The sequence below is a fragment of the Diadema antillarum genome, unplaced genomic scaffold (genome assembly GCF_040938485.1).
Source record: "Diadema antillarum isolate AM-2024a unplaced genomic scaffold, OU_Dant_1.0 seq00000245_RagTag, whole genome shotgun sequence".
Lineage (NCBI taxonomy): Eukaryota > Metazoa > Echinodermata > Echinoidea > Diadematoida > Diadematidae > Diadema > Diadema antillarum.
The window spans coordinates 40,473-67,027 of record NW_027271289.1 but is presented as its reverse complement, the minus strand read 5'-3'; the positions used below and the strand labels follow the sequence as shown (position 1 = coordinate 67,027).

Genomic DNA, 26,555 nt, shown 5'->3' with positions numbered 1-26,555 from the left:
TCACTTCCATTAGGTAAAAAAGATTCTTCTGAGATGATTGTAAAAACAAAAGGATATACATGTAAGCAGCGAAATTCAGAGCTGCCAATTTGATGATGGGGAGACGACAATTCTGGCAGTAAGATTGTTGCGGACTTCATAGGATAAATAATTTCACATTGCCACTAAGATGGAAGTTTGCCTTGTATATACAGGGTGAGGGCGCACTGTATTCTTCCAACAAATGTACGAGATGATGCAGGGATGGGATGAGGGGGGGGTGGATGGCATGATGGGATGGTGGGGTGGGGAGGGATAGGAGACGGAGGAAGCGTGCCAGGTGGAACACTGGCTCTCCGAGGGCAACCGAGGTCTGGCAGACAATCACCCTGCGCAAATTTGGCTACACCCTCCGGAGCGTGATGGATGCGTCTGGACCGAGCACGCACGCCCCGCGTGAGGAGGCATACGTACCAGCACACAGACTCAATCTCCCTTCGTCACACACTGACTAACAGACGTACAGACCAACAAACACTACACATACACATGTACACAAAATTGCTTTCAGCCAGCACAGACACTTCTCAAACCTCTGAAAAGTGATAATCTCTTCAATCCATTCACTGGTCCCGACAGACGCCGAGTTCCTGTATGAGATTACATACAGCCAACCTCTAAGCTCACGAGAGTCCCCCCTCCCCCCCTCCCAGCTCCAAACCTCACAATATCTTTCTTCTTTCTCTCCCCCAATCCCTTCCCCCTTCTCCCCCCATTTACATATCCTCATAAAAATATCACATAGTGTTTCTGAGTTCAAAGAACCCTGATGCATGACATCACCAGCAAATGCAGAATGTATTTATCTCTCTTCTTCCAATGCATAATTTCTTTTTTTCACCTTTTCTCCCAGCTGTTTGGGGAAAAGAAAATATGCCTAAGGCACACTGCTTCTACCAAGGGGGAATTTCCGAGAAAGGGTGAACCCCATTAGCATCCTGACATGTTCACATCTACCAAAGAAGAGGAAAGAAGGACTTCCGTAATGCAATTATGGTTTAAACTGAAATTCAGATTGCTTTCATGTTGTTGTTGTTGTTTTTTTTCATCCTTCTCCTTTTCCATTACTGTGGCAGTAAACTTGACCATGAAAGCAATTCAAAGCACCGACATGCATGTCTCTAAGAAATAATACTTCCAGCGCCCTCCCGGGTGGAGGCATAAAAGTGAAAACCATTCTGCAGTGAATGCTCTACGTACGTCTTACCATTACAAATATCAAGTTACTAAAAAATTTAGCCCCTGTTGCATCAGACACCAGACGGTTGGAAGCAAAATAGAAGCAAATACTTTTGGGGGATTTTCTGAGAGATTGCTGATATCACATCCCTTAAATTCCTTCTTCATCCATCAGATAAAGGCTGCATTTATCATCTTTCCCATGTTTCAGATCGCATTTCTCAAGTTGTGTGGAAACATTAACTGTACGCCAGACGTGAATTGATAATCGCAACCAAAGATACGGATGTTGTTTCTTGCACACATGTGATACACTGCAGCTGTGAATCAAAAGTTCCATCATGACACACATTTGATGGCAGCGGCACTCTTTTCTCTACCTTCTAAAATCTTATTCCTAACGGGAACTCCCTCTGCCCTCCCTCTATCCTTCCAAACCTTCCTCCCTACTATTCCCCCCCCCCCCCCCCCCCCGCCCACTTATATCTTGCCTCTTTCTATCTCGTCCGCCTTCCGGCAGTGCTCCCAAAATGAGGGCTACACCCTGACCTTTTTAAAACCAAGTCATTACGATCTCGGAGGAAGAGGAGTCTGCTTTGACTTACTCTCGCCAGCAAAGCATCTTTGCACCGAAAAGCAAATGAAGACTGACGCTTAACGAACGAGATACAAGGAAAAAACACGAGAGCCAGGTGAACCCATTCTCATCCACTTCGTGGGAATCTATTTCAAACGACGCCATCATCTGGCCGCGGTCTGGCTGATCACTTTTTGTGTCCTCCTTACTAAGGCACTGCGCCTCAGATTCGGAGTAGCATTTAGGAGATGGGGTGAGACTCACTGCTCTCCCCCCCCCCCACCACCACCACCACCTGACATTGATGGAGATTGGGGAGGACTCAAAGATGCGTGTCCGTGTCCGAGGGAGATGGACCACTCCCGTTAAGATGGCCGGGGATAAACAAATAAATAATCAAGCCCGGAAATCTGAAGATAAACATTCCCCGCTGTCGAGTCATTCATCACCGAGCACTGGGCCTGGCTGGGATTCATCGTCCACCATTCTCAACTCCGGCAAGGAAGAAACATGGCCGCAGTGTTGGAGAATGTTCAGTAATGTGTGAAGCATTATTTCTTGATATCACTTAAACTTGAACAGATGCTACACCAATGTCCAACATGCAAAGAACATAAGAGGACTGATAACACTGCACTGAAAATCAGTCACATACGGAGTAAAGTGTGTCTTTTTTTTGAGGGGTATTTGTTAAATTGGAAACTAAAAAAAAAAATGGTAAAATTGGAATAAAAAGTTGCATGCACAGGCAGCCAGCTGTCGGAATGATCTTGAAAAAAAATGACGAAAAATCCTTTATTTCATAATCTCCTCTCAGATATGATGTACTAAAATCTGTAGCAATTGGAGCATTAAAAATTCCTTTCACATGCAGCAATCAACATCATACAAATCAATGAAGTTATGAACATTCTTCTAATAAAACAAAAACAAACACAAAAAATCATGTAGCATGAACATTCTGGTTGCAAATCAAGCAAGATGCAAACGAGCCAAACTGCTGTGCACACTCACGCCTACGTGTTCTGACTACCACACAAAATCGAATCGCTGTAGATGAAGGAAAATTTGAAATCATGTGCTAAGACAGATTACTCTTTAAAATTGCAGAGCTAAAAAGAATTTCAACAAATATCACACAGCTTTCATTGTTATATGAATAAAATCCACATCGAGATGACCATTCATAACATTAACAAGAGTGTTATACATATTCATGCATATTATGAAAATTGGTGTTGTTGCACATACATTTCTATTTTGATAGTAAGATACAAATCTTCAAATGCGATCAGCATTAGAAATAAAACCTCAATATTGCATGATTGTATGTGTCAGGCTTTTCGAAATAATTGTGATATTTCAGTAAGTACTCCCCGACAATTTTCGTCTGTATATATCATTGTCACATGATCATTATCATAATCATTACTGTCACCATCATCAAAATCATCATCATTATCATCATATTACAACCAGTAGCATCACTACCAAAACTATCGTCACCTTTATCATCATAAACATTATCGTCATCATCACCAACACTTTTCATATTATGTACTTGCTGACTTCATATTTTAATCTATGAAAAAAAAATATTATTCACACACTTTTCTCATCTCCATGCCTTTAAGTTTGATTGCCTCAAGCATGAAATCAACAATGAAAAATTCCCTACGTGCAAAGGATGCCTCGTTCAAAAGAACAAATATAGCTGCTATCGATTTCCCATGATACCGACCGCTTTCAAAATAACCCATAGCACTATGAGCATCTCAAGTCAGGAAAGACAACCACGCTCACACAATGCACGGTCGGAAGTTTAGCAGGTGGCTAGAAACCAACATGTCTGCGGGGTAATTTTGCCGCAGAAGTCATGATTTGGCCTTCATCAAATTGGCAACACTAAATTTCACTGCAGATTCTCATGTTGGAGAAGGACGAGATGGAACTGGTTGAATTCATAATGACTGCACATATTCAGAAGAAGCCAGCATATTTGCCAACCTGAGAGAGAAGCATTAACTTTAATCATCTCAAATGTGTTGCCAATTTCATGATAAGTTAAAATGTAGATATTTAGAAGCTTTTGACAGTTCATCAACTGAAGTACAGAGTGGAATATCAAATGTATTGCCAATTTAAGGACCAATTAAAAATGTAATAGATATTTAGAAACTTTTGACAGTTCATCAACTGAAGTTCAGAGTAGAAAATGACTGAAATGAAGCATTTATTCTACTGTAACAAACACTAAGATCAGAATATCAAGAATTGTCGTAAACATACAGCATTACATCAGCGAAAAATTATGGTTTCTTGGACTCCACACTGTCGGGTTTATTACAAAAGATAGGATGCCTACCTTCGTCTGGGTCTTCCCTGTCCTCGTGATGGCGCTCTGACCCTTGCCGTCCAAAGAGAAACGTCCGCACCTTGCCCAGGCTCCCTTTGTTCTTCAGATCCTTCATCTGAAGCAAGATCGATGATAGTGATATTAATTACATAAAACAAATAATTCTGATGACAGGCAGCACTCACAGGTATGATGTAAACGATAACAGATAATAGAAAAACATAATGGCAAATTGCAGTAGAAATCGTAATACTTGGGACAAATATGAGATCAAAAGAATTAACAAAGCAATAATTAGAGCAGTCATGAGAATGCTAGTTACTTGTTATCTCCAACAGGATGATTGATAGATACAAACTACAATCCCAGAATTCTACAAATATGTATCTGAGAATTCGAAGAAGAAGTATGTTTGTGCCAAGTGCAATAAATTGAAGACATCTCCCTACATGTCTTCAATATATTTATTATTCATATCTCAATCGCAGCACCCCCCTCCATCCATATTTTGTAATATCTCCATTCACCATTATTAGTACATTCATTAATCTATCCATCTATCCATCCATCTATCCATCCATCTACTCAACCATCACTATTCATCAAATATCTTCCACTCTCTCCATCACTAAATATTTTGCCTCTCCATCTTCTCATATCCATCTATCTTTCTATCAATCTATTCATCTGTCACTCATTCCATACATCTCTCTGTCAATAAACCAAACAATTCTGTGACCAATCAATCTCTCTCTAATCAAAGCAGGCATTCTTTCACTGCAACCACTACGAGGTTAAAAGCTCAAAGTAAAGTTAGGATCATTTTATTAGATTAAGGTACATCCATTAGAAATTAGGTTGACCTGAAACAGTCAATCATAATCACTGGAAGATTCCTCCTCAAATATCTTGTCACCATGGTAACCTCACCTACTTTTCTCCACTTACGGATGCCCCTTCATGCTTATGGCCAAATCTTTTCCGGGCCAGACACTAATCCCTTCTAACCCAACAGAAATGTGGGTTACATCTTAAAGAATTACACCACACTTGTTTTGAATTCACCTATGCACAGACTTTCAGATGGATGCCCACCCACACACATGCACACACACACAAACACACATACACACGAACACACACACACACACACACAAACACACAAGGACATATGGCATCTAGGTGAATTATTTCCTAATGAACTTCGCCTATCCTTGGCTTAGACAAACACACAAAAAAAAAAAACACACACACATAGCGATTAAGCACTTTAGCAACTTATTCTTACATGAAATTAGTGTATCCTCTCTTTCCCTTTAATAATGCAGACACACACACATACACAAATGCACACTCAGACACATGCAGACACACACACACAAATGCAGAATCACTCTTCCAACTTCATCTCAAAGCCAACACAACATACCATCCAATCACGCGCACACCCCCAATCGGCCCGCTTCTGTCATTCAGAGGCAAATATTTGGAGATCTCGGCGAGGTGATAACGTGATGAATTTTTCCCCCAATTTCACCTGTTTATCCAGAGTAAATTAAACCCCGGAGAAAGGCCGAAGGGGTATTACTCATAATTAGTCTGACTGACAGGCATTAACAAGGTGTAATACACTTGAGCTTGGTACATGGCTTGAAGTGCTAAATACCAAATATCCACACTCATTAGAATCGTCTCCTCTCGTCTGGGGGTGGGGGTAAGGGTAATGTAGGTTGACATTTATGCAACTGCGCACTGCCACCGTGACATTTGGAGGTGGGGCCTTGGGATACCGTGCAAAATGACACACGAACATTCATTGCCAACACATATATTTCCTTCCTCATTTATGTAATTGCATTCCTACAGAAAGCATCTAACATTCTTCTTGGCACTTTGTGTGCGTGTGTGTGTGTGTGGGTGTGGGTGTGTGCGGGTGTGTGGGTGTGTGTGGGCGTGTTATACAAACATGATCTTCCACACTTAATTAGGGCCGCTAAGCTTTGTCATGATCGCACCATCATTTCCAGAATAGGAGTAACGGCCTCTCTCATTCGAATTAAAAAAAAAAGACATCACCATCAAATGAGCAAAGGATTTTAGTTTTGACCCTCAACCCATCTGCTCCGACCATTGAAATAAAAAAACAAAATCAAGAAAAAAGAAGACACCACGTGTTTTGAAACAAATGAGTGCCATGTAAAAATGTGGTTTGGTTGTCGTTTTCCTTTTCCCTGCTGCTACTTACCCATTCGAGATATGATTGCTGCTTGTGCGGGAACCATGTTGCCATGAGAAGTGGGCAATGAGGGCAGCATGAAGGAAAAATAGAAAATAGAATAAGAAATGGCATTTGATATATCAGCCACCGCATTCAGAGCCAGAGAAAGAGCATGGAAGCATCGAAAGAAGAGAAGGGAAAAACAAAAACATGAACAGCAGTATGAGCAGACATTGTATACGTGATGAGCTTCAAACAAAGGCAATATGAATTTTTGCACGGCAAATATAATGCTAGTGATCATAATTCTTACTAACTTTACCATCATCACATCGTCGCTGGACTGACCAACAGTGTTATTACTTTCATCATCTCCATCATCACTATCATCACCACCACCACGATGATCAGCATCGACATCACTAAAATCAACATCAATGCCACCATCATTATTGCCATCATCATCATATCACTGTCTCATCATTACCATCACCATCACCATGAGAGTCATCATCACTCTCATTAACATTTTAACATCATCATCTTCATGAAAATGTCATCATTATCACTGTTATCTCTATTCTAGTCATCATCATCATCACCTTTTCACATCACCACTTTCAATCATCACTATCACCATCATCAGCAGCATTATCACGATCATCATGGTCATCATCATTCTTACATCATTTCCATCACCATCATCATGGCAATCCTCATCTCTCATCAACATTTTAACACCATCATCACTATCATCATCATGAGTGCCAACATCATCATTGTTATCATTTTAATCCTCATTACTTTCATCAACATTAAAGATCACCATCATCATCATCACCACCAGTTTCCATCATTACCTCAAACCGCCATTATCACCATCATCATCATTACCACCACCAGGAGTGCCATTTATCATCATCATTATCATCACTTGGCTTTCAGCTGTCTCTCTGCAGTAAATTGTGATTTCTGAAACAGATGACTGTACTCCTTTCAATAGTATACATCATGTGTATGAAGTACATGTATTTAGCAACTTGGGTCAATCAACCTATTGAAGACGATTTGATCTGTGAGACTGTGTGTCATACACAATTTTGAGGGGGAAAAAATGGTGTAACTTGGAACTAGTCCAACAAGCACTAACGTGAATCAAAGAATATATATACATGTATACATGTACTATTGTACAAAAGCCTGCTTCCTTGAAATCAAAACATTAAGAAAGCTTCACAGTGAATCACGCAGACAACAGTCTCATGAATTTTCAGGAATTGCCTTAAATCTCAACCACAAAAAAACAAACAAACGAACAAACTAGAGGAGCATTCCGAGAAAGCAGACCTCCGCCAAGCAGCCATGATCGCCATTTTGTAGGCAGTATCTTCAATACAAAGATGGAGGCATATAGGGACATCTATACAATACATCTGGTGAAAATCTGCTTATCCATCATTGAGTTATTGGGAGAGTAAGTTTATTCTATTTCCTTTATGACTCTTTTGAATTTCAACGTCATAACCCCCAAATTAGATCATTTCTTTCTTACGTTATTATGAATGCAGTCTGCAACTTTGGTGAAAATCTAATATATATGTTCTTGAGTTATTGGGAGATTGCTCATTTTATGTCCCTCATGAACACTATGACATTTGACCTTTGACATTTGACTTCATGACCCCAACATTGTATTGTTTCGTTTTTACCTCATTCTTGAACATGCCCTGCAAATGTTGTGGAAAATTTGTTCATCTGTTCTCAAGTTATCTCGTACACAAACGGACAGACAGACAAACAGACAGACAGACAGACAAACAGGCAGACAAACAGAGAAACAAACAAACAAACGAACATACCGAACCGAAAACATAACCTCTGCCATCTGTAGGTTTCACCTACTGGTGGAGGTATGATAAAATCCAAATATTCCTTGTCACTTTAGATGACAAACAACAGCAACACACAATTCCTGATCATGAACCCCTCAAAGTCACATTTGATTATTTCATGCCAGAGAAGAAGAATAAATGAGCATTCATTTTGATGGGATCAGAAGATGTTGGGTATCATACAAAGTAGAAGACACAAAAGCCAAAATAAAAAAGCAGCACATTACCTGCTCCTCCTGGTACCAGCTTACATATGCAGGAGCATCCTAAAAGCAGGCATGCATCACATTTTAAAACAAGAAAAGGCATTACGAACAGGTCAAACAAAAATTACAGGGCAATCGACCCTAAATATATCTTATATACTGTACATTGATTCAGTGAATGCTGAAATAGTAGAACCCCAGTGAAGTTTGAGGAAAATTTGAGAATACATTCAAAAAGCGATGACTTTTCATCATTTCAGTTCAAATCCACATCCCATCATTACTGGATACAAAGACTATAAATGATTTGTATTGTAACAATAGTAGAACAGTATAAAGAAAATATTGCAAATTCCATAAAATTTCATTTGCTATGAAAAGCACACATTCCCTTTTAAAAATCATAGTCCAGACATATGTTAACCCGTTGAGGACGAGTCCCGAGAATACTCGGGCAGGTGTCTATGGGAAATGTGTGTTATAGCAAAATCAGTCCATCCTCAACAGGTTACAGGCAATATCATTACCCCTGCCTTCTGAAGGAGCTGGGTTAAGTGCTCCTTCATGATGCTACAAAAATGAAAATACATTTAATTTCTCTATATTGTTCTCATAAGCTGACATATAGATTTTTGTAGTCTTCTTATCTAGTGATGGCAGTACAAAAAAAAAATCATAACTTCTGAAAGGATTGTCCAATTTTCCCTAAACTTCATTGATGTGTTCTGGAAATATTGCTCGATCCACTGTAGTCACATATGTATTTGGGGTATATTCCCATTCATATGCCAGCACCACTGCCTTAGATATCCCAACTGCCTGACACAACACTCATTTAATATCATTATAACAAAGTGACACCAATCTTTGCAGCCTGTATAGAAAGTACAAGATGATAATGTCCCAACTTTATGCAGATATTAAAAGGTACATGTATCAATCATGTCCTCTAGCCCTCTATACTTCTGCCTCATATGCTGGAAAGTTTTGAATATAGACAATAAACTTTATCGAATTGAGGCAAAGTTTCGTTTACGAATAAACTATACACCTTTCGATACGTCAAACATCATATTTACTAATGACATCTCAGAACTACGGAGAAAAGCTGACTCGATGAGGTACTGATTATGAAGAAACTAGAAAAGATAGCGCCAGAAATTTCTACGAAAAGAAAAGAGACCTTAACTGAGAAGACAGCAAGGTATTTTCCACTATGCCTGTAAAGAAAATTCAGGTCATGGAAAGAAAGTAGGAAGAAAAAAAATGTAGGCCTCTGTTTGTCACCGATCCCCTCACAGAACTTTGCCCATTTATCGATCATCCACCCTCCAGGGGGTGTGTTTTTTATTCTTGTCTACCCCTGCATCTGATCAGCATTGCTCACTGAATCACCGCAGGCCAAATACAATAAAAGGCATTCATTGCAAAATATGTTCCACAAGCATAATTTCCTACACCCTGTAACTCCTCTTCCCCTCACATGCAATTTTCTGTTTCCCTTAAATCTCCTTCCTAATTTGCCACCATTCTTCTTCTCCAGCTCAACCGCATGCATATTCATATTATCACTCATGCAAGTCCAATTGATGTTATATTTGTTCATGTCTCTTGCCACCTAGGGGCAAAAATGGGTGGACAAAATGTAAATTTGGGATGTGCTAACATCATTTTTATGCAAAAAAAAAAGAGAACAAAAATTGCACATGGCATCAAAGTTTGCCTTTTTTTTCCACCATTATTGGTCAACCGCACGCTTTCTGTTTTGTACCTCCTGCGCAACTCATGGCAGCACTTTCTTTTTTCCTTCTTGCCCATCTCGTTTCGGGAGTCCTTTTTCTCGCATCATTCCTCCCGGTTCCTCCCCGCATCTCTCTCTCTCTGCATCGCTCAGAGGAGGAGAAGGTTGGAGGGGAGAAAAGTGTTAATTGAATCGATACCCAGAAGCTCCTTGGGGGGTAGGAATCAGAAGGAAGGAGGGGGGGGGGGGGGAAATAGAGGAGGGTAACCACTGTGCCTTCCAACTCATGTCATCACTCCCATTACCGGTGGAACACATACCGCCTCACACGTTAAATCACATCGTTTTTCTTCTTCTTCTTCTCTTTCTTTTGCCCCCGACACACATGGGCACATAACGACCTCATGTCGAGCCAATTCATCATCACGTCATTCTAAAAGCTTCGTTAATCACCAGCAATACCGACAGAAACAGGTAAATTGCTGCAAGAGGCATCAACAAACCGTATGGTTGCTTATCTAACTTGTTTTTCTTGTGAAGCGAATCCCGGGTACAAATTCCAGAATATTTGCTCTGAAACCAAATCTGACAAGTGCCTTGTGGATTTCAGCTACACAAAGACAAATCTACTGAAGGAGATTTTAAAAAAAAGAAAAAACACACACACACCCACACACACACACACACACACACACACACACACATGAATAGCTCTACCCTGATAAACTTTGGCATTGTGTAGCAAATAACTACGTATTACATTCATGCACTCAAAATTCTGTCTTTTGTATGGATTATTAGTTGTTTTGGGCTTAACACACATGGAGAAGTTTTGGTGTCTTGCAATGCACAAACTGTAGACAATGGCGAAACTTTGAATGTCTCATGTTTTGCCTGAGGAAAATGGCCATCAATCAATCATTAAATGAGTTCACTATGGAATGCATTAAATCAAATCTAAGTCAAACATTTGACAACTTAAGATTTCTATTTCAGTTTCCACCATTTCTCCCACATCCTTTCAACAATACATTAATCTTCTTCTTTGATTTCTTTTGCTTCTCTCTCTTTTCTCTCCTAATTTTCCCATTACATTTTCTTTTGTTTGCTTCCTTCATTTCTTCATTATTCTCTTCATCTGTTCTCTTTTCTTCACCCATTTTATTAACTCTCTGCATGCCCCTTAAATTTCTTGTCCATAGACCTGTGTGCAAAATATGAGCTCATTTGATTCATTGGCGCAGAAAGGGGTCAACGTCTTGTCTCTTCTTCCTTTCCTTCTCTATTTCTTCTTCTTCCAGTTTGTCTTCTTTTTTTCCGGGGATTTCATTGATCTCCTGGTCCCCATCCTCCATTCTCTCCTCCTCCTCCTCCTCCTCCCCCTCCTCCTTGTCCCAAATAAAGTCCTCCTCCTATTCCAAGCGAGACGTCTTCCTACGCTCCGAACGCCACCTCTCTTGACATTTCGCAAATTTCTCGGTAATCTGGTCCTCCCCACAAGCACAGTCCAGCAGGACCTCCCCCGATGCTAGATGAGAGTTTTCTCGCGTCTCGGTGTTTACCCAGGCGTGGCCAACATCGAACACCTGGACGTCCGCACTAAAGTTTTTCTTCGAAACTGGGCAAGTACTGTATCACATTAGCTCGTCCCTCGTGTTTAAAATGGAGGGGAAGACGAAAGAACAAAAACCCCTCGAACAGTGGGATGACACGTGAGAACATTGAAAGTGTTACAACAAAGTATTAGGTCCATTTCATCTAAAATGCATACATCCTGGAGGTCTCAAACAGCTGCAATTTAAAATCTTCCATCATCATTTGTATCTCTCCCCACTAATACCACAATAACCTCCATATCTGCAGAAATTGATGCACAGTTGTAGTTGCTCTCAAATGGATTTAGCTATGCTTCTCACCAAACCAAACCTTTTTTTTATCAAAAGCCCTTGGTGGTCTTCTAGACACAGTAATTCTAACAAAGTCCTTGTCATATTCTTTTCAAGACAGAGATGTCCTTTTTTTTTTATAGAAACTGACTCCTTGATATCTGAATCCACAAGCAAAACACTGATTGTCATATCTCTAAAAAATATCTAACTCTGTGGCTTTACATGCATTACTGCAAGTTTTTCTTCCTTTTTTGAGTATCTTTTGTACAGTAGTTGCTGCATAATTGAGTAGTGTAAAGCACAGCATTTCTCACTCAATTAAAGTGGTGTACCTGGTTAACTGAAGACTACCATATTTGCTGATTTGATCAATTTCATACCAATAGGTTTCTTGCAAACTGTGCAGCAGTCAAGACAACTCATCCCCCCTTCACTGCATTTTAAAAACATACAGTGTGAATGTATCTTCATGGCAGCCACAGTTTCTTCAATGACCTTGCATGTAACTTGCAGGCATCTTCTTCAGTTGTCACTATGCATATTTCATATCTGTTTTTTCATTTCTGTAATGCGTTAACACTACAGAAGACATGAGAAAGTTCTAACTACTTCTAACCCCATACTATATCTACATCCAAATATTCACACTATTCAGACTGACACCTACATGTTCATTTGCCTGTAATCCACTTTGCATCCTTTGGATCTGTTTACCAGGGTGATAGCAAGACATTTCTTTCTTCTTCTGTATTTTTTACCAGTGAACAAATAAAAAGTTTGAGAGGGGGCGGCGGTTCATTTGACTTGCGCTGAAATAAGAACTCCCCACGTCTCACAACAGCATACTCTGGAAGTCAGCTCAGTCCATAGAAAATGGCTGGCTTAAATTCAGTCCGTCGGGACAGGAGAATTCCTTCGCACAGGTCGTATTACAAATGATGCCCAGATCGCGGTCCGTGCAAAGTCCTGATTTGCTTCAGCGTCATATCCTAGTGTCCAGCAAGAATCAGGCAGGTTGCAAGAGCCAAAACAGTGAAAATTATGTAATGACGTCATTTTCACATCTAAGCTCATTTGGCGCAGGCAGTACAAGCACACGATTGTAAATAAGTCTATAAATTCCTTCATACTTTATACATGCCTACCAACATTGATGTGTAGTTTCTGGGATTAGCCAGGTTTTGTAAGAACAAAGTGGAGAATACAATGATAAGAGCAGTACATAATCTTTCCACATCACAATAAGCAAAGTACACTATTGATTCAGATAAGAATTCACAAAGAAATATCATAAGGATGTTTGTCTCTATCATTTTCTCTATCAGAAATATTTCAATTTTTGAATGTATTCCGGCTAAAAGCTTTCTTTATCATGTCCTGGCAAACATGACTTTGGGTTTGATAACATGGAAGAATAAAACGTTACTGCAGGAAAAACAAATATGTCTCTCCCTACATTTTCCATTGCCATTTTTTATCAACTGTCTTCCCCTGACTAAAATTACATGTGCACGCACATCCAATTTTTCGTGGATACATACAACTTTTAAATTTCATTCTCACTGATTTCATTTTTATCATCCAAGGCTTGGCTCAATTTCAAGTCCATTGCGGGGAGAAAGGGGAAAATAAATCAGTAACTCCATAAGCCCACGTTGGCAGATGAAATTACAAGTTTTGATTCCCACCGTCTCCATGGCAGCTGGCTTTTACGTCGGGGCCGTGCGCTTCGCGTGGGAGAGAGAGCGGAATGACCGAGGGGGCGATATTATATTGGAGCATGTGAATGGGGACATACATGCGTTGGTGGATGTTTTTGCAAATTATCGAGCGCGGCTGGCTCGCGAAAGTTTAGGAGGTGGAAATGATAACAAAGAAAGAGAAACCCTGAGCGAATACCAATGATGTATGCATGCTCACATACCAAACTCCCAAAAGATCTTGTCCGTTACTTCTCCATGAACACATGATTATAAATGATTGCAAGTTCTGCGTCATGATGTTTAAATTTTTATATCACAATTATCACCACCACCTACAGTCACAATCATGTGCAGCATTGCTTGCCCTGTTTTCACTCTCTTTACCCTATGATCATTAAAAAAAATATCGTCACCGTTACCTTCTTCCATGTCCATCACTCTTTCAAACGAGCATTGTTACTGCATTTTTGACACACACGAAAAACGTGTTTGTATACGAGGTTCCATTGATGTCATCAGGCCACAGTTCAACTCGCTGAGGGGAAAAATTGCTTTTTGACATCAAGGAACCTCATCTACTGCAACATGAAATGTTGTCCCTCAAAAAATAGTGTATAACATATCTCCCATTAGTGTCTGTAGAATATGCACGATTGACAAGAACATATCAAACCATCTTCAATGGTCAGTGTTGACCAAATTGCTAAATATCAACATTTAAGGATTGGAGTTTTAAAAAAAATCAAATACGCAGAACCGAACAATTCTTGCTGCGTTGTTCCACTTCACTATCTCGTGATGATAATGATCACACTCCAACACAACACAACACAATACACTACCAAATGCATCTTACTAAAAATGACATTTACAACGATAACACACAAAACATACCTAGGGTCCATTTCATGAAGTCATCACATGACAATCTTGCATAAATCTCAGAATGGCCAAAGTCGCTCATATGTAGCTATGTGTAGAAGCAAAATCCATTTCATGTTGTCTCTCATAAGTGTGCCTTATGAGCAAAAAGTCTCTCATAAGACTTTCATGAAACAAACCCCTGCACTCAGTACACACGAAACAGCAAGTGTTTGACAATGAAGCATTATCACAATCACTCCTGGCACACATTTCACACTCTGAAGAGACAGCGAATGCATGTACGTCAAACACATGGGCATACATCATCAAACATTATCAGTCTTCTTTTCAACACGCCAACCATCAGCTCGTGGTTCAACCAATTTCTAAATATTATGGAATGATATCAATAATGGTAACAATAATGGAATGCAGCCTTGAAAGTGCAACTTAACTGACTGACACGCCTATTGAAAGGCTGTTTCATTTCACAGCTATAGTATACACAAAAAAGGTCTGTATCTGAAGTTTTGTGGGAAAAGGGGGAGGGGATCTGGGGTTTCAAATACCCTCCAACCCCATTCAACCAAGCAAAGTTTCTACCTATGAATATCAGTGAAGGCTGGTCAAACCAGATAAGATTCCCATCAAAACCACCATATTTTCTTGCTCTACTGACTGAACTATTGAATGAAAAGTGACAGTTACCCAGCACAACCCACAGATAACCTTCAACCCGCATTGACATCAAGTTCATTAATGTGTGCTTTGAAATAACGGTTCAGCGTTACCATGGAGACCGTATCCGGTCTTTGTCACTTACCTTGGCCTCCTCCCGCTGCGGTGCCTTCTCCATGCCGTAGGCTGACACCACGGCCCTCCGGTGTGAACTGCCCACGTTGTTGCCACCGCCACCCCCCAGGCCGGCCCCGCCCCTCTCCACCACCCCCTTGGGCGAGTGCTCGCCCGTCGGCTCCACGTAGCTGTGTACCATCTCCTCCTGCTCGCTGTCGTACGTGTCCCACTCCTCGGACCCCCAGGAGCAGTCGGAGCAGTCGTCGGACTCGTAGTAGTCGTCGAGCGGCATCTCCTCCTCGGGCGGACCCAAGATGTCTTCGTACAGGAGGTCATCGTCGATGAAGAAGCCTACGATAGAATGATCAGATATAGAAAGATTGGTTGACTTAGGTTGTGTCAATGCCATTCCATCATAGTTATATAATGACTACACACACAACAACAACAAAAAACATAAAGATATGGCACTATACCATAAATATTTGGTCATGCATCCACAGCAGCAAAATGCTGATTTTTTTAAACCTACAAATATAGGGATCAAGTGATATTTGTGATATGATATATAAAGAGCATCAAAGTGTGACGTTGTAGCAATTCCTCACCAAACACGTACAAATGTACAAACTGCTTCTGAACAACTGCACTTGGCCCAAATATCTGTGAACACTATTGCTGCTAACCATGCTCACACTTTATTCCAACCAAGCTATAACAAGGGATTGACATTATCACTTAAATATTCTCTGAAAAAGTATCATTAACAAGTCCTAGAATTCTGTAATTGGTGAAATATCAATCTAATCCAGACATATCAAGTTAGAGGCTATATCTTATACTCTAATAGTGACTAGCTTATATTTCATTGTATCCAAAGGCATCCAAATATTGTTAATAGCCTGAAATTCAGTTGAGGTGTGATGATAATATTCATACTTCCAGAAAAACTCATTTTATGGGTGTGCTAACTATGTGACGTTTTGGTTTTGATAACATATCTACTGTTCCAAAGCAGGACTCTCTTTCACATTTTCACAGTGAATTTACAAATTTGAAAAAAAAAGAAGAAAATCCAATATCAGGGGATAAACTTTATTCACTGGGTGATTTCAGAGTTCCATACACTGTACTCTGCAAGCCAAAATGGGTCGAGTTAAAGAGTAAATTTAGTCAGAGAGTTAGAAATGCAAACAGAGTGTATAGCCAACACATCAACCCACGGTACGATGCACAATATTTCTAGTGATGGGGTATGCAGATTCTACACATTTAATGAGAACATTCAGAAAGTCCATTATCAAAATTAATGTAACCATTTCAGGTCTGCCAACTTGGATTGCCATAGGAATTGTATGCCAACAAGCTGCCCATGGTACTCACAGAGTTAATAGAATATGACCTCGACATTACAGCCGATCTTTTTTCATGACTTCACAAAGCCCTACCCCCACGAGACAAAACTGAGGGCACACATGGCTACTGAGTATGTATACGCCATATATTTCGCGAGTCTAAATTTTCGCAAATCGGGAATTCCCGACGATTTCACGAGTGGTTAAATTCGCTACCATTTGAATCCTGTACTGAACGGAGAAGTGTACACCCATACGTCACATTCACACCGGGATCAGAGTCAATATTTTCGTGTGTCTTTAATTTTGCGAATAGCACCTGACTCGCGAAATATTCGGCGCATACAGTATGTATACGTAAGATTGACAACATTGAGACTGATTATACAATTCAGGAGAATCAAGCTTTTGCAAACATCTGCAAAATACAGCAATAATTTCCCCCTCCCCTACCCACAAGCATCACCTCCAGAAATCAATACTTTTCACAAACTTCAATGTTACCTTGTGATCTTTTGAGATATGAGAAATATATATCGATAACCTAACAGGGAAAACAAAACAATAACAATAATGACAATAATAATCATTGTAACAATATTTCTACTACTACTTCTGCCAATCATAATAGTTATTATTATCATTATTCTTATTATAATTACCATCATTACTGTCTTTAATATCATTGTATTCATGATATTATCATTATTTTGATACTGCTATTACCATTATGATACTACAAAGTAATAAGAATATTATCACTATGATTATCACTACTTTTAACTGCAGCAGTACTATAATAGCAATGATAATGATGATAATCATCCATAGAGCACGATCATAATCTTAATTACAATAGCATACTGTAGATGCTGCAGCCATGTCTGTCATAAAGTTTACACAATAGTCAAGTAACTATGGCGATACAACATGGGAGGACCAGGCTCTATCCTAGCTAGTCAGTGGTAGCATGCTTTCGGTAGTGACTCCCTTTTTGGACTCATCTAGGGCCTGTCTCATGAACACATTGTGTAATCAATGTAAATGGCATGAGTTACGAATACTTTGGCAGCCTGCCAGCTTGGGGGGGGGGGGGGGGGGGAACACCAGTGGGCTGGTTGTTGCCATGGTAACTGCCATTTTTCGCATGTATTGCAACTCTATATAACTGCCAAGATACTGTATCTGCAATCATGGAAACTTGGGATGCCCGCAGGGTCTCATGTGGCACATCAACTGTTTAAAACAACATACAGAAACAAACCTTTTGAATAAATTGTCTATAGTAGATATGAAGATACCCACGGAAGAATCTGTTGTATTCTAATCTTGCTAATATATTATGTTAAACATCACTTTGCTTTGTGCTATGGTGGAATCGCATGGACTGATCTTGGATGCACTCTTTCACTTAGACATTAGCATCAATCTCATCCACATGACCTTAGCAGTTACCATGGCAATAAGGAGGCTACACCCAATCAGTGCTCTGCAGAATTTTCAGTCATCACTACGATTGTTTCAATATTCAGAGCCTATGACAAATTAAAAATCTCTTGAAACAGCAAGACCCTGATCTGGACTGACCTTATTCATGTCGTGATGGAATGCATGCTATCATTTCTTTATTTTGACCTTGCCATCACTGCTATAATGAACAAGACAGATTAAAGTATCATATGTGATATATTGACACTACCTTCTGTACTAGATTTCTTTTCACGGAAGCATACAAGGACAAAATCTGGACTATTCTCAAGGCACTGGTGAAGCTGATTACAGATTGCGCTGAGTCAAATGTTTTGCTTCAGAAGTACTTGTATCTGTTTCCTAGAAAAGAAACAGGTCACAAAACAACTGCTGCACTGGCACAAGGTACTGTTCTAAAGCAGAGTAATGCAGAAGGCAAAAACGTTGAAAATTTTCAATGTCAAATAAGTGTAGAAATGAAATACACATGGAGAGTGCAAAGACAGATAAATGGAAAATCATCACAATTGCACAACTTACTGTATACGCTATATATTTCGCGGGGGTTTTATTTTCGCGAATTTCGCGAGTCGGGAGCTATTCGCGAAATTAACAACACGCGAAAATATTACCTTCCAAAATGAATCCCTTGCCTTGATGATACGAACATTTCAGTACTAGTATACCATGTCACGGCTTGCTAAGCTTGTTTACGCACGTCCATGTCTACTTACGAATACTGTAGAGAGCCAATCCATTATGGCAAGGGGACCACTCGTCAGAAATCTAGCGCGATGGACTTAACCACTTAAAAAATGTTGAATTCTAACTTACTAGTTCGCAGAGTCTGGTAAGTTTTTTTCATGCAGTGTATAACTAGTATCATTCTTATTTGCTAGTAAGTTAAAAATTCACACTTTCTTTGCCACTTCATATTTTCTCTGGTCCCCCAATCGTGAATTTAACCACTCGCGAAAATGTGTGACAGCGGCAATTCGCGAAAATTTATGTACGTGAAAATTATAGCATATACAGTAATGCTTTTGTACTGCTTGTTAAACAAAGCATAAAAGCATATTTATTGAAGTCATCAGTGCGATGACAGACAACATTTTGGTTAGATTCATTTTAAACCTAAAGAAGAATTGGAAAATCAAATGCCTCTTCTGTAACAAACAGAAAATATTTATACGTTGTTCTGGATTACTCTAACACTCTTCGACCAAGTTGTTGTTATGGACGAATTCCACTTTAACAGATGAAAGCCATACTTCAACTCATATTCCAACACAGCTATACATCTCCTACTTAATCTTCACGTCTCTTATAACAAGTATTTACCTTTCTACTTTGACAAAAAACAGGGAAGTAAAAAGAGAACAAGAGATTACTCTGGTTGATTTCCTTGCATTATTGATGACCAGGGATTTGGAAAGCCAGTGTCCTGCACCTGTTATTCTTCCACAATGCAGGCCAGCAAAGCAGCACGCATTAACGACAGATTTCAGAGGAGCGATACAATCACTCACTATGAGCGCACCTTATATCGGGGAAAAAAATGATTGTGTATTATACTCACCCTCTTTCTGAATTCTATTCTCTTGTTCTCATATTGAAACATGCAATTCTCTCTCTCTCTCTCTCTCTCTCTTTCTATTTTTCTGTATCCATATAACTATCCATTTATCCTTTTATTTGCTGTATACCTAAATCCTCACTCAACACTCACCCCTCCTCCCCTCCCCCCCCCCAAAAAAAATCCAACGGTGTCGGTGCTCATTCATCATACCATTTCCTTAATCCACCCCAAAATTAGCACTCCGCGACTGTTCTGGGGGGGGGGGGGGCCTTAATCATTGGGATTAGACTACCTTCTCCCCTTTACGGACACACCTTGTGCAGTGTTTACTTTACTCCGAGCCCAAGATAACGAGACGGACTTGTCAAAACACAGGCGATGTCTCATGCATTAACCGCTGCGCCGCTGCATTCGGACAGAAGTATTAATCTTCACTTGAGTGATTGTTGTTTCTTACTCCAGGATAAATACAAGCAAACATTGTGAATTTGACTAGCTGTTAAGACATTTTTCTTTTCAATCATGTTTCCATTAAGTTTTACACCATATCTTGTGTTGCTAATCCTCTTATTTTTCTCCTTCTTTCTGCATTCCTTTTGGTTTTAATGTCTTCTCTCTTTCTTTCTCTTTATCTGTCATTTTTCCCTATCTTAGGCCTAAATATTCCTGTGTCATAGCTACAAAACAAAAAAAAATCTTTTCTGTCCTAAGATTTGAAAATATGTCATGAAAAGTAGGCACATACATGCATGCACTCATTTCCAGCAACTAATGATCCTTGCTTGATGGAAGAAATCAAAATATTTTGAATCCCTGATTTTCAAGCCAAAAGCATCGGGTGAGAATGATAAGGGCGTTAAGTTGCCACTAAACCCATAGTGTTTGAGACAACTTAACACCCTTCTCATTCTCAACCAATGAAAACATCCGTCGCTTTGCATTAGTTAAAACAATTTTATGTAACAGAACTACAAGTACCCATGTACATCTATGTGATCAATGTATAAATGAAAATAGACATTTGTTTACATGTCAACATTTGTATAGATACAAGTGAAGTAAAAAAATTATCACATACACATTTTCTCTGTTTTTCACCAGCTTTATTTTCAAATACCTCAAATTGATGCAAATGGACACATCATATTTTGCATTGAAATTCTTCATGTACACAGTCACATAGAATTTATGTGCATAGTTGACAGAAACTCACTTAACTACAAATTTCTTCCTTCTCTGTTATTCTGTATCCTTACCTATTTCACACTTGATGCTGTGTTCATCAATAATCATATTTGGTACTATTAGTCCAAATTTTCAAAGCCTGCCTGAGTAAGTCAACCGGTAGGTAGACAGATAAATAGATAGGTAGGTAGATAGATATATTGACGGATAAATAGATAGGTAGATAGATAGATAGATAGACAGACAGCCAGACAGACAGATAGATAGACAGATAGATAGATAGATAGATAGATAGATAGATAGATAGATAGATAGATAGATAGATAGATAAATAGATTGAAAGAAAATATATTTATACATTGCCCTTGTATATCAGTCAATCTTTTAGTCTGTCTGTCCACAATCCTTAAAATCACCTCTAAACAAGTATTGTAACACCTGTCGTTATGGGGATTAACATGTCATGAGATACTGCAGCCCCTTCACTTGGATTCTCAGGATCCTATGATTGCTGATACACTGTGGGGCATGGACCATCATTCGCTTATTTCATATACTCTCTTTATGTTCATCTCTTTTTATTTCTCTCTATCTCTCTTTTTTTTTGTTTATCTGTCTATCTGTGTTCTATTCATCTCATCTTCCTATATGAATCCCCTTAATCTACTCAGCATGTAATATCTTCGTCCATCTTATAGGATAAAACCATTTTACATTTCTTTTCTCTTTTTTTTTAATGTCTGATGTATGCAGTAATGTATTCCAAGTCATCTTCCAGCATGCCTGTATCCTAGTTCTACAGCATGCTGTGCTCATTCTGCGAAACATGACATGAATGTGTCTCTCTCATAGTCCTCTTTTCACGAGCATACCAACCCCACCCCATCCGCCCCCCCCCCCCCTTATGAAAAAGAAAAGGTAAAGAAAGAACAACACTGGAAAAGGAGGTCTACTCCCATTCCTGGGCACCACTTTAAATATGGCCAGCCACTTTGGGTGTTGATATTACCTTCATAGTCCTTCCTGTCCCCTATGTTGTTTGTCCCCGTGCCTCTCCCTCCTCCCTCCAGACACATGTTTGTCTTGCTTTGTACATGTCCTGCATCGTCTCCTCTCCTCCACCTGCTTCTCCACAAATCTATTTTGTCTCCTCCTCCATGCATACATCTCTCTCCCCCTCCATATTCATCTCTCTCTTTCTATCTCTCCCTCTCTGTGCCATCTCTCACTCCATATATCTCCCTCTCCATCTCCATCACTATCTCTATCTCTCCCTCTCCATCTCTATATCTATCTATCTCTATCTCTCTATCTTTCTGTCTCTATCTCCCTCTATATCTATCTCATCTATCTCTATCTCTATATCTCTTCATCTCTACATCTCTCCATTTCTATTTATATCTCCCTCTAGCTTTCTCATCTATCTCCCCTATCTCTCTACATCTTTTTTTTTTTTCTCTCTCTCTCAGGATTCTCTCAACTAAATCTTGGACATTTTTTTCCTCCACTATGCAAAGATTTTGCTGTTATTGTTGTTGTTGTTATTCTTGTCCTTTCCTCTTCCATCTCATGTTCCCATTTGTCTGTCTCTCACTTTCAAGGCAGTCACAACTCAGACTCACGCATTTATCCTTTCTTTTATGTTTCTTTCTCTCTGGCTCACTGTCTCTCTATCTCATCTGTCTTCTTCTCTTTCTTCTTTATTCCCTCCCTCTCTTTCCCCATCAAATTATAAAAAGAAATCAGTTGTGAAGGCTTCTTTATATCCCTAAATATTTTTTTTTTGTAGCCAAACTCTCAAAATAATAACAATGATTAAAGATATATATTTTTACTTTGTTTTGGTCCACAGTCAAAACACTGAACAAAAACATTCCTATATGAAATTTTTGACAGGCCCAACAAAAAGTTACAGTTGCAAAAACCAAATACAGCAAAGGCCTGAGCACAAACACTATGTAAGCCAGGACATTAAAATCTATGGGAGGGAGTATGTTTCTGATCTTCCTATCTTTATTTTTCTGTGTCTGTGGTGCGGCAAATCTCTCAGTATGTCTGTCTGTCTTGTCTGTCTGTCTGTCTGTCCGTCTGTCTCTCTGTAAAAGTCCCTGGCTCTCCCACTATCTGCCTGATATTTCTCAAATTTCATCTTTCTCTTTTAATTCACCCAACTGTGCCTCTCATTACAAATCACAAACAATCCTGATGAAAACTTTTTTTTTAAACCCCCATTTTTCTATCTTGGCTGCCAGTTTATCCCGAGAGGGTTGTGCTTCAGGTTTAATCAGCACTTAGAATGTTGATTTATGAACTCCCAATTTCGCTCATCAAAATTCCAAGATAAACATGCGACCAGACGGATGCGACTCCAGGAGCGAAATGAAGAATCGCTGTGCACACACCGCGAGCATGTTCCGCCATGTTCGCGACACGGAGCATGGAGGTGGTGAGGGGGAACCCTGGAGCTCCGGGGAAGCCTCAACGATGTGACGTCCCCACGGCGCAAATAGAAGAAAAATATTCCATCAACCCTTCCTCCCCTTCCCCCTTCATACCAGCCCATTTCCCGGGCTCAATGAATACTCTCTTCAAGCACAATATTTTTTGGATGTGAACTGAATTTTAGTTTTCCATATTTTGATGGGCTCTTAATGTCACAGTCCTCGTAGAATTGCTAATGGCTCTCAAAACCAGTAAATTTCTTTTGGCGCTACGACACCAAATAATCCCCAAGGGAGATCAAACAAAATGGGTACTCCAAAGGGACAAAGTAAAAGTAATCACATTTTGCTTTTGAATTTACAAAACATGACTGCATCTTTGGTTAAATGTCAAAGATTTAATATTCATCCCACATATTATTAGATTTATACGAGTTTTTAACTCATTGATACCCAGAGACTATATTTCTGTGGTGGGATGCCATATCTATTCGCTATAGCTTTCATCATTTATTGCTAGAATTTGAGAAGGTATGATGTCATATTTTCTTTTATATGAGCCATATTCTTGTCATTTACCTTGGTTGGGTTTTTGTATGTGTGTGTATGTGGGTTTTATTTCTTTCTTTTTTGGGGTGGGGAGGGGGTTCTCGGAATTATCAAAAGCCTGCAAATTGATGAATTAATGTCTCAAGCGCATACTGTTGACACATTCTTTGATATCTAAACTGTAACTTGGGATTTTTTTTCTCCACCACAGGGTATGCAGTAAAATTAACCAAAGATCATGAATTTAATGACAAGATGTTAATGTATACATATCATGGCAAAGTATAGGATTTATTACCTCCGCCAAGGGAGGAGGTTATGTTTTCGTTACCGTTGGTTTGTTTGTTTGTTCGTGTGCAAAATAAATCAAAAAGTTTTGCACGGATTTGGATGAAACTTGCAGGAAAGGTCGACAATGACACAACAAACAGATGATTACATTTTGGTAGTGATCCGTAAATTGTTGTGGATTTTATGAAGGATTTTAGATATTTTGCCAGCCAGGTAGGGTCAATGAACTTGGGAGTTCAAGCTGCGCATTTTTTAGGTTTTCATGCGCGCACTAAATTTATAAAGTGCATGCTGTAGTTTCTGCTGGGGCGAGGCGTGCCGCGCATCTGAGGGTTTATGACGTAACAAAGGCTTCTATATAGGGAAATCGCTTGATTTTTCAGTGGGTGGAAATCACTGATCTCTATGGAAGAGCAAGATCACGGTGGAAAGTAGCTGCATGGCAGAGGTCTGCGCTCTCAGAGTGCTTTTCTAGTCCATTATTGCAATGCAACATCCAGTCTCCTACCAAGCATCGTCATTCTTCTACAGTGCACTACCCCTCTTACAGGCAAATGGTAAAGGATACTCTGAGTGATTTACTGTAAAACACAACAATTTTGTGGAATGACATTTTTGCAATGGTAGCCGACGGCCTTATTTGCAGCATGAAATTTTTGCAAGTTGCCTCTAACATTTAATGCATATAGTGTAGACAAGATCTTTAGCGTGCATTTTAATTTCGCGAAACTCTGCTCTCGCGAAATTCGCAAAATTAAAATGCACACAAACATTCCTCGTTTTACAGTAGGTCAAGGGGGAGGGGGAGGTTTGTCACATACACATACAAACTGTGGTTGCTGGTCACTAACTCAGGAAATGGTCAGTCCTTCTGTCCAAAGACCCCAGATACCTCATATCAAAGTGTATACGTATCAACTCTAGAGGGCAGCATACATATGGCTTGTTACTTCTATGGTATACCAGAAGACAACTATCATACACTTCTCCACAGGCAAAGTCTCCAAAACTTAAAGGATGATGCATTAACCCCTTCCCCCCCCCCCCAACCCCTGATTCCTTACTCGTCCTTCGAGAGATCTGAATATTGAATTCCATATTTTCCGCACGTTTGGCACATGCAATATTTATCGCCTTTTCCCCCTGCCCCCTCCCCGCCTCCCTTTCGACCTCAAATCTCGACACCTGCATGCACTTTGTACCCACTGCCTGGCCTTATTCTCTCCCTCCCTAGCTGTTGACATGCCATCTCCTTGGGGAGATACAGGACAAGGGGGGACGGATATGATACAAGAGTACTTGGCAGGCATTTTGTCAAAAGTTTTGTTCTTACACCTCCCTTCTCAATCGCAGCGGGACGAGGAAGAGGTAGCTATCATCATCCAGCGGATAGCTATCATCTCGTCAGTCTCTCTTTCTTTCTTGCCTACTGCATTCGACACCTTCACCTTAGTCCCACTAGTACAATTTGGCGCGGGGTACCCGTGACCTCCAACGTGTATGTCAGCGCTGTATATCAAGTGGCAGACATGACAGTATCACACCCACTGTAACCCCAGCCTGCACTTATCTCTTCCCTGCCTGCATCTCTTGAGTGAAGGAGAACAGGTAAATTCAATCAATTTACCTCAAATTATCCTCCTGCCCTTCTAAGGTTATATTAAAGATATCTAATAGTCACTTTTACTACCTAGTAATTCACTCAACTTCACACCATCTGGTCATATATATCTCTCTTACACACACATATACACACAAAGGCTCTCTCTATCTTACTCTATCCATCAATCTATTTGTCTATCTTTCTTCCTATCTATCTCTCTATATCTCTTTTTATATTGCATGATTGTATGTGTATATAAATAACTAATTTCTAAGGAATTTATCTAGCAATCTATCTTCAGTCTAATGGATATATTTCTGGAATTCAAGCAACAACTGCTCATGGCCACCTACTCTTACTTGGAAATTTATGGGATATATCACCCCAACCATTTCTCTCTGCTCCCCCCCCCCCCCACCCATCTATTGATTTCTTTACCTTTCTATTTCTTTATTCATCAACGCTCAGTGTGCTTTGAGTGCTGATTGGCACAGAAAACCCAATAGTGTTGGACATACTACCCAAAGTCCCTGGCACAGAGAGAGTTAATGTACTTTTGAGATACAAGCAAACAATCTCTGCATATATGTTGCTCATTAAAATCTCTCTCTATCTCTCTCTCC

At 39.7% G+C, this 26,555-nt stretch overlaps 1 protein-coding gene across 1 annotated transcript in view; it reads right to left on the bottom strand.

The window, feature by feature from the left end:
• LOC139729550 (rho guanine nucleotide exchange factor 10-like) overlaps window positions 1-26,555 on the bottom strand; it is a 107,966-nt gene that overhangs the window by 56,448 nt on the left and 24,963 nt on the right. The window contains exons 5-7 of the mRNA XM_071640474.1: window positions 15,488-15,810; window positions 6,397-6,414; window positions 4,161-4,266 (exon numbers count right to left, since the gene is read on the bottom strand). Coding sequence (XP_071496575.1) covers window positions 4,161-4,266; window positions 6,397-6,414; window positions 15,488-15,810 — 447 coding nt within the window. The remainder of the gene's footprint in view (window positions 1-4,160; window positions 4,267-6,396; window positions 6,415-15,487; window positions 15,811-26,555) is intronic.